Source organism: Pholcus phalangioides, unplaced genomic scaffold (assembly GCF_987345545.1).
Source record: "Pholcus phalangioides strain wild (caught in Gottingen) unplaced genomic scaffold, Ppha-v1.0 ptg000027l_1, whole genome shotgun sequence".
Lineage (NCBI taxonomy): Eukaryota > Metazoa > Arthropoda > Arachnida > Araneae > Pholcidae > Pholcus > Pholcus phalangioides.
In genome coordinates, this window is record NW_028301617.1 from 4,916,844 (window position 1) to 4,926,978 (window position 10,135).

The following is a 10,135-nucleotide window of genomic DNA, read 5'->3' on the forward strand; positions in this document are numbered from 1 at the left end:
ATTGAATTTTAATCATGCAGGGGTTTTTTTTTCAATAACAGGGCTCAAACTCAAAAAATTAAAAAGAGTAGAGCGTGGGGAGGGTACCCCCCTTAGACAATATAATCATAGCATAATTTAAAAAAAAATCAATGAAAAAAAAATTTTTTGTTGCAAATTTCCAAAATTAATTTTTTTTTCTCTTCCATGACACTATTTCAGTATCCTGTAAGACTGACCCTAGGCAATGCAAAATGACGGAATGACCAAAAAATAGGGTATATTAACAACCAAACATAATTCTTTTCTCTCTCTCCTAAAGTATATTGCATACTTTTTTTTTTTGGAGTATTCCACAGTCCAGTCTGTCAACTCTCATCGACAATGCACAGCAAATGATGAAAACATGTAATTTTTTTTCAAGAATGATGCTCCTCTGATACCACTTCCAAAAGCACAGGGCAAAATGTGTAAATTACAAGGTCTGATATAAATAAGTCAAGGAGGAGTAGATGGTTTTACTGCATTGTCCATCCATTTTTTAAAAGAATTTGTTCGAATTTTAGTGCTCAATGTCAGTGTAATCATTTTTGGCAAATCAAGCACTTTCATTTGGGGCCATTCAAGTATTACGTCAGCAAATTTTTAGCCTTTTTTACCCCCTCCCCCCCAGCAAAATTTCGTCAGCACTGTCCCCTACCTCCTAACACATATTTGTGCCATCAGAAACGTACGCGGGAGGGGGGGGGGGCCCAGACAAAATGTTTTTTCTTTATGTATAAAACATTTTTAAAAACCTTGAAATTTCGAAAGAAAATACCTTAATATGTTATTATAATCGATTTCTGTTAATTTTAATGCTATTTGAAGGGTAAAAACTCAAAATTTCTCTTTAAGAAATTCATTGCGACCCAGCCTTTGAGCTATACATGGTAAACCCTTGCCCGCAGACCAAATGTGGTCCTGAAGGTTATCTGATGTGGCTTGCCCCCTCAAACCCAATTTTGTAAAAGTGAACTAAGCGGCAAATTTACCGATCACTTAAATGACCCATGGCACAATTCCAGAGCAATTAAGTGGCTCGTGGCGCATTTTCAGATCACTGAAGTAGGCCCGTGGCACATTCAAAGATCACTTAAGCAACCCGGGACACAGTTCCAAAACACTTAAATGATCCGTGGCACATTTAGAGATCCCTTGAGTGACATGTGGCACAATTTTAGCGCATTTAATAGGGTAAATTATTATTTACCTATTAAAATACCCCCCCCCCCCCCCAGTGTGGTTCTACATTGCTCAAGTTACCCGCGGAACATTCCCAGATTACTTAAGTGATCCGTGGCATAATTACGGATCACTTGAGTGATGCGTTGCACAGTTCCAGAGCACTTAAGAGGCCCAGACACATTTCCTGAGCACTTGAAGGATACGTGAAACATTAATAGATCGTTGAAGTGGTTCTGTAAGATATTTATCATTAGGGAGCATGTTAGTTCAGGTGCCCACAAACTAGAGAAAGATTTTTCTTGTTTTTGGTGCACTGAGTAGGATGCCATTAAGAATATTTTATATTTTCATAAAGAGTGGTTGATGACGTAAGCATTATCCAAACACCCCCCCCCCTCTCCCCTTGTCATCAAAAGTCAGAAAATTGGAAACCCCCTCCCATCGATGCTGACGTAATACTTGAATGACCCCCTTTCCAGCTCATTGCTGAGCATTGTAAATATTGTTTATGGCTCTGCATGCCTAAAAATACAGAAGACAATTGAATGTTATTGGGTAGCATCAGAGTCACAAAGCCTAAAATACGCTTATGTATCCAACTGCTTTGTAATGCAAACTATTGTTTCCCCTATACACAAAATGTGCACCATAATTTTGAATGATGAATGTTAGTTACTGTCGAAGACTATGAAGTAGTAAATACAAAATTACTTTTTTTCAACCAGGCAGGAGTTTTTAATCACTACTTTATTTGTTGAACCCTCAAACTAATAAACTACCAAATGGTCCGCATACACCCCCTCCCAAATATATTTAAAAACCATTCAATTTCTGCTTTGGCAGAATCATTAATTGCAATCTACTACGTTTGCATTATATCGGTGATTCCTCCCCCCCCGACACTCATAGACTCGATCAAAAAAAAGTTCATAAAAAAATTTCGGAATTTTTTTTTTTAATAAATTAAGAAAAAGTTACATTCTTCCCCCCCCCCCCCCAAGAGAAGAATTTAATTGCATGTCAGTCTTTCCATGCAGAATAGAGAAATCACATCTACATACTGTTCATAAAGTATGTGTTTCCTCTCGTGGATGCTATCAGTGATTGATAATCTTGGGTATATGAATTCTTAAAAGCTTTATATTTAGCTGTATATAGCTTAAAGTTTTATGTTTTCTTTCTGAAGACGTTTAATCGGAAGAAACGATTTTAAAAAATTCAAATCACAAAGCTGCGGACGAAAAAACGTGTTTACCGCGCGGCTGTTAATGGAATACAATAACGATTATACAGGAATTTCGGCAACCTAGGTCATGCCCCTGATAAATGATTGCCGATAAACGCTACGAAAACGAAGTCGCGTCTTTGCCAGTTGCTTAAATGCGGTCACAGAGACTTTTTTTTACGGCTGCTCGATGGAAATGACTACGGCTGTTCTCTATGGCTGTTTTCCCTAACGACGACTGTAATCATTGACGCCACGACAACATGAAAGCTTGCGTAAAATCTAATTTAACAAATCCGGAGAGCGGGAGGAAGGATGAAAAATCCGCAGTCTGCCGCCTAAATCGGGAGAGTTGGCAGGTCTGCAGATATAAGGGCCCTGCTTCAGGATGTGGGGGGCTATGCCTTACATTCATGTTGTAAAATTCCATGTAATGTACCTAATATCGGACTATGTCCTCAGTTTATACAAACTTGACTTCTTTTCACTTGAGCGGGGCTGTAGCTAACAATAATGGCAAAAAAAACCCGATTGAACTGGCATTCTATAGGGTAGACTACCTAACATCGTCCTAAATCATGACCCCCCCATGTGTAAACGTAATTGCGGTGCAAACCTTAGTAATTCACTAAAAAATCTTGCAGATTTTCTGGAAGAAATTAAAAAAAAAAAATTCTCAACTGAAACATGTTCTACACTACTGAAATATTAATACACGTGATGGTCAGCCTTGAACGTAATCACCGACCAGGGTTGCCAACTGCCAACATATTAAAACAAGAAGTCCCCAAATCATCCCAAATCAGACCACTGTCCAAAGCAAAGGCTAAGAATGTAGATGAAAAATTTTCAATTAGCCGCATATTTTCTTAATAACTGAATAATTGTTTTCTCGTCCTCTTCTCCCAGTGGCATTCCATCAGATGAAATCAGAAAGTCAGATTATTGATCTTGACATCAACAGACTATATATATTATCTATATACACTGAAGAGCAAAAAAACTGGTACACCTGCCTAATATCGTGTAGGGCCCCCGCGAGCACGCAGAAGTACCGCAACACGACGTGGCATGGACTCGACTAATGTCTGAAGTAGTGCTGGAGGTAATTGACACCATGAATCCTGCAGGGCTGTCCATAAATCCGTAGGAGTAAGAGGGGGGTGGAGATCTCTTCTGAACAGCACGTTGCAAGGCATCCCAGATATGTTCAATAATGTTCATGTCTGGGGATTTAGGTGGCCAGCGGAAGTGTCTAAAGTCAGAAGAGTATTCCTGGAGCCACTTTGTAGCTATTCTGGACGTGTGAGGTGTCGCATTGTCCTGCTGAAATTGTCCAAGTCCGTCGGAATGCACAATGAACATGAATGGGTGCAGGTGATCAGACACGATGCTTGTGTACCTGTCAGAGTCGTATCTAGACATATCAGGGGTCCCATATCACACCAACTGCACACGCCCCATACCATCATCACAGAGCCTCCACCAGCTTAAACAGTGCCCTGTTGACATGTAGGGTCCATGGATTCATGAGGTTGTCTCCATACCCGTACACGTCCATCAGCTCGAAGCAATTGGAACCGAGACTCGTCAGACCAGGCAACGTGTTTCCAGTCCTCAACAGTCCAATGTCGGTGTTGTCGGGCCCAGGCGAGGCGTAAGCTTTGTGTCGTGCAGTCATCAAGGGTACACGAGTGGGCCTTCGGCTCCAAAAGCCCATATCGATGATGTTTCGTTGAATAGTTCGCACGCTGACACTTGTTGATGGCCCAGCATTGAAATCTGCAGCAATTTGCGGAAGGGTTGCACGTCTGTCACGTTTAATGATTCTCGTCAGTCGTCGTTCTTGCATGATCTTTTTCCGGCCGCAGCGATGTCATAGATTTAATTTTTTACCGGATTCCCAATATTCACGGTACACTCGTGAAATGGTCGTACGTGAAAATCCAAATTTCATCGCTACCTCGGAGATGCTATGTAGTTCCCATCTCTCGTGCGCCGACTATAACACCACGTTCAAACTCACTTAAATCTCGATAACCTGCCATTGTAGCAGCAACCGATCTAACAACTATGCCAGACACTTGTTGTGTTATATAGGCGTTGCCGACCGCAGCGGCGTACTCTGATTGGTTCCATATCTCTTTATTTGCATACGCATGCCTGTACCAGTTTTTTTGGCTCATCAGTTTATATATATATCTATCAGGTATATCTATTAATATCAACTGATATTGATATTAACCACTTCATTCACAAGCTTTTGGCAATAAATTCGGATTAACTCTATTCAACGAATTGGTGGTAAATCTGATAACCTTGTGTTAACCTAACCGCACATTAGAAAGAAAAAACAAGGGAAGAAAGAAAAAGAAATATGTCAAAGAATAAAGTATAACAGATAAAATAGATAAGAGAATTTTTTTAGAGTCCTCTTTTCACCCTCACCCTACGTGTTCTTTCGCTCCTACATGTATATAGTAGAAAGATACATTATATGCCTGGGGAAAAAATCATTAACAGGAGTATAGAAAGAAAGGAGTGAGAAAAAGACCAACTTAAGTTGAGATAGGGTTGCTATAAAGCTTTGCAATGGTGAAGAGAGAGAGGGGGGGGGGGAAGAAAACACAGATAACTTGTTTGAATTTATTCCACTGGTGTTTGATCGTGAAGAGGTTAATGTACCCCGACCAGTTAAGATGACCATGAATGATCCAAATAAAAAAAAATATGCCAGATCATATTATGATCTGGAATATTTATTTGACACTATTATTGTATAAGAGATCAAAATATATGCTTGTTACCTTCCGGTAATGCTCGGTCGGTGATGGTGAGGCCATCCATAAAGTTCTTAGACTTTTCTCACGAGGCCCTTGTTTCAAATTATTCTTCGGCAAAACTCTTTTCATTTTTGAGCTTGAACGGCATTGCATACCGTTTGCATCCGGAGAGAATGACACTTCAATTAAAATGGAAAAAAAATAAAGGATTATTAAACACAATATCCAAGTAACAAATAAAAAATAGAAAAAAGTAGCTAATCATCAAAATTTACTGGAAACTCAATCTCGGAGAGTTTCGAACTGGGAACCTAAGGACTTTCTCAACTTGGCAAGCCCTTCATGTAAATCTTTTATTAGCACGAGTCACAGAGGATTGTTCTCGTTCATTAAAGACGCAGAGAGTAATCATAATTATTTTAGATTAAAAATAGATAAAAAATTAATTGCATATATTTTGGCAAACATCAATCTATCAAACGCATTAAGTTCAATGTATTTCAACGGTTTTTTTTTCCTTGTTAGAATTCTCAAAACTCATCAATTGAATTAGAAAAGTAAAAAACGCTGACTTACTTCTGGACAAGTGATAAATATTCAAATTCTTCCTGAAACAGTGAGACGGACGTGAAATCAATTGGTGGAAATTATTCAATAACTTTTGAATACATGAATGAATGAATGAATGAATACTGAAAGGACTCTGCCACCAGATTTATCACCCGTTGCCAGGGCCGCAACGGGGGGGGGTGCAGGCGCTGAACCAGAAGGGGCGCCGTATTCACCCTTTAACTGCTTCCTCTACATGCAAGGGGGGTGCCAAAATTCTGTCTTGCCCCGGGTGACAAAGTATCTAGTTGCGGCACTGCCTGTTGCTGAGATCTTCTAGCCCAGCTTTGTGGCAGACTCTGGGAACAAAGTGTTACCCAACAGTCTGGGTGCGTGCCTAGTTTTGCACGTGGTTATTCAGTGCTGTCATTTATATTTCAGAAGTGAAGTGAGTAAAGTGCAATCATTGAATATTTGTATATTACATGAATATTGAATATTACATGTTGCAGAGAGAGGCCTGTTGCTCTCTGTGGCGAGACATTCTGCCAGGCAGACCAGCTCGCACTAGCCCCTCGAAGTGGAAGAACCACCAAAAAAAAACAAAAAAAAACTTCAGCCGACCACCACTGTGGCACTAGCGGGGTTCAAACCCGGGTCCTTGCAATGTGAGTCTGTCACTATGACTACCACAGCGTTATTAGTGTGAATACAATTATATATTTGTTTATAATGTTTACATGCTCTAGAGATCACTAGTTTGATCATTTACATGCTCTAGATCACTCTTTCGATCATTTATATGCTCTAGATCACTCTTTTGATCATTTACATGCTCTAGATTACTCTTTCAATTATTTACATGCTCTAGATCACTCTTTTGATCATTTACATGCTCTAGATCACTCTTTCAATTATTTACATGCTCTAGATCACTCTTTTGATCATTTACATGCTCTAGATCACTCTTTCAATTATTTACATGTGCTCTAGACCACTCTTTCAATTATTTACATGCTCTAGATCACTCTTTCAATTATTTACATGCTCTAGATCACTCTTTCAATTATTTACATGCTCTAGATCAGTGGTTCTCAACCGGGGGCCATATGGCCCTAAGGGAGCCCCAGGATATTCCAGGGGGGCCATAGAGAAAAATATCGCAAAAGGGGAGCCATGGCTGCTGATAATGGGGCCACAAAGAAATTTATAAAAAGAGTGCATAAAAAAATTTAATTTCAAACAAAATGCATAGAAATATTTTTTTCACGGTTTTTCTCCTATTTAAGTAACATTAACATAAAGATTTGATTGATTTTTCAACACCGCAGGATATTTCAATACCGAGCATAAGGATCCGAGTAGTTGAAAGATGAAATTTAGCACTTGAAGTATCAAAAATTTTAAGTGTTTCACGAAAACCAACACAAGGACATTTTTGTGTGTGTTCATCCAATTTTTCATAAGTAGGGCTCTGATTTTTACGACCTAAAGATGAAACATCGTTGCCAATAAGTTATTAGCAACTACGTTTCTTCTTTAGGTCATAAAAATCCGAGCCCTTGTCATAAGCTTGTGTTATCAATAATTATAAGATTTAGAGATGAATGTATATATGCATACAGTGTTCACGTTAATGACAATGATTGATAGTAACATTTATTTGAAGACAACCAACCAAAAAACTTTGATGATGCGGATAAAACGGTTTCGCTGGCATCAGGAGAGACGGGACTACACTTCGTAATTTGGTTTTTGAGCACACGGTGTCCGTATAAAAAGTTAACATTTTTATTTTAATAACTATACATATACAACCCTTTGCAACATGAACGACATATCTGTGTACTACACGTTATTTGGATAATTTTTATAACTGAAAGTCTTCCTGTAGGGTGAACGGTTTGCCAGTAAAATACCGTACGTCTTGTTACCTACCACTAAATCAGACATGCAACTCATCCACATTCGCCTGCGAGAGAAAGGCCACATTATGAACCAAAAAAGCCACTTGGAGTTAGCTTGTCATCCAACGAGACATAAGATTTTCACGATGAATGTATATCTCACCGTATCGAAATTATAATCAAAAAACCAATAATTTTTTTATTCGAAATCTGATCATTTATAATTTCTGATTGATTTGAAATCCGATTTATCTAAATTCAAATTTACCCAAGAAAAACTAATTTGTAAATCATTCAAACTTCATCCTGTACAGTAACTTGAACTTGATGACATCTTCAAGCGCAAGGGGTCATTCAAGTATTAAGTCAACAAATTTTTAGCCTTTTTTGACTCTTTTGTCAGCAAAATTTCGTCAGTAGCTTAGAATATTTCACATCTTCAAAAAAGGTGGTTGGTGACGTAAGCAACCTTCAAACCCCCCCCCCCCCTTCCCATCAAAAGTCAGCAAATCAATCCCCCCCCCCCCCCATGCTGACGCAATACTTGAATGACCCCAAAGTTGACATTGATTGAAAATAATTTATTATATTTTTTCTGTGTTTTTTGTTATTTTCATAAATTAAAATACAACACATATTTATACTTCAAATACTATTTGAATAATTGTCTTTTAATTGGAAAATGGGGGAGGGGGGTAGGAAATTAATGTGTTCACAAGGGGGCCACAGGAATGAGAAATTGTTGAAAGGGGGCCATGGGTGAAAAAAGGTTGAGAACCACTGTGTACTCTAGATCATTTTTTTGATCATTTACATGCTCTAGATTAGTTTTTTTCAACCTGGAGTCATATGGCCCCCTTGTGGCCCTGGGATATTCTAGGGAAGCCACGGGTGAAAATCAGGTGAAAGGGGAGCCATGAGAAGTAGTTACTGGGCCACAGAGAGCTGTGGAGAAATGAAGCATTGAAATGGAAAAAATGTGACTACTATCAGAATCCAACAGAGCTGCCCATTAAAACCAGGATCATCTTAATACACGGGCCCACCCAGGCATGACTCGGGGGGGGGGAGCTTATGCCCATAGAAGGTATACATGGATGAGATTCACATACAATGATCTTCTGGAGCAAGTAAGCACGAAAAAAAAACTGCTATTCCCAGTTAACTTTGCGACCAAGGAGGATCTTCAAGTTAGGTACCCCCCCCCCCCCCCCATATTTAAGGAGGAAGCTTACTGAACTTTGGCTCAGTATAGACACGAATCCAGGGTGATACATTGGGAGGGGCGATTTATTGCGTAGGTTCCCTCATTGAATCATCCCATATTTTACAGTGCAAATGTTTCAGACTTAATGCGGCTCTTGGGAAGGATGATCATATTCTCCTGTCTGGATTTGCGCCTGACCTGCACATACAGATCAGATCAATTTTTATTTATATTCATTATAAATTTAATAGTTTCGACTAAATCCCATTCAACAAGTAGAAAGAATAGAACAAGTAGTCCCCTGGATGAGAGTGGGGGGGGGGGGGTAGTAGATAAGATGAGGGGCGCCCGCCACGAGAAGAGAATATGATGCAAAGGGGGCCACAGGCTAAAAAAGGTTAAGAAACACTGCTCTAGATCTCTCTTTTGATCATTTACATGCTCTAGATCAATCTTTTAATCATTTACTATGGTCTAGATCAGTGGTTCTCAACCTTTTTTTGTCCATGGCCCCCTTCCACCCATTTCTCATTCCTGTGACCCCCCCCCCCCTGCGAACACGAATAATTTTCAACTCCCCCTTACTTCTCTCCCCCACCCCCCCCGTTTTTCCATTAGAAGATAGTTATTCAAAAATTGTCTGAAGTATAAATATGTTTGAATTTAATTTGATTAATTTTTAATTTATGAAAATAACGAAAAAGCAAAATAAACATAATAAAATACAGTAAAAAAATAGAATACATTATTTTCAATCAATGTAAACTCTGCGCCTGAAGACAGCACAATGACAAGTTACTATAGTGGCAGAAATTTGTGTTATTTCAAATTAGTTTTTTTGGTGTAAATAATTATCGTTTCATTGAGAAATGTCAGTTGTAGCTTCCGAAATACGCATTCTTATAATGATAAAAATCGCAAAAAGTGATAGCAAGCAGTTTTATTAATTTTATTCTCTTCAAGCGGATAAAAGTAGTAATGAGAGAGGAGTAGCCACACAAATGAATCACAATTGAAAAGTTCAACCTTTCACATCGTTTTCAACAACAATACATGTATCAAGGATATAGGTTCATGTTGTAGCCCTACTATGAATTAAAAAAAAATGAACTAAAATACGTGTGAAATTTTTTTGAATATTTTTTTGAACCATTCGTTCCAGAGAAATCATGTACGCAGTGACAAAGCTGTTCATGTGAACATAATGATTCATTATTAGGATTTCAAGCCCATCGGAAAATATAAATAATCAGATTTT

General features: G+C 38.6%; 1 protein-coding gene across 2 annotated transcripts in view; it reads right to left on the reverse strand.

The window, feature by feature from the left end:
• Positions 1-5,377, reverse strand: part of LOC149068227 (uncharacterized) — a 44,651-nt gene extending 39,274 nt beyond the window's left edge. For both annotated transcript variants that reach the window (XM_089251781.1, XM_089251780.1), the window contains exon 1: positions 5,239-5,377. In XM_089251781.1, coding sequence (XP_089107907.1) covers positions 5,239-5,367 — 129 coding nt within the window. In that variant the 5' untranslated portion in view covers positions 5,368-5,377. The remainder of the gene's footprint in view (positions 1-5,238) is intronic.
• Between the last annotated feature and the right edge of the window lie 4,758 nt (positions 5,378-10,135).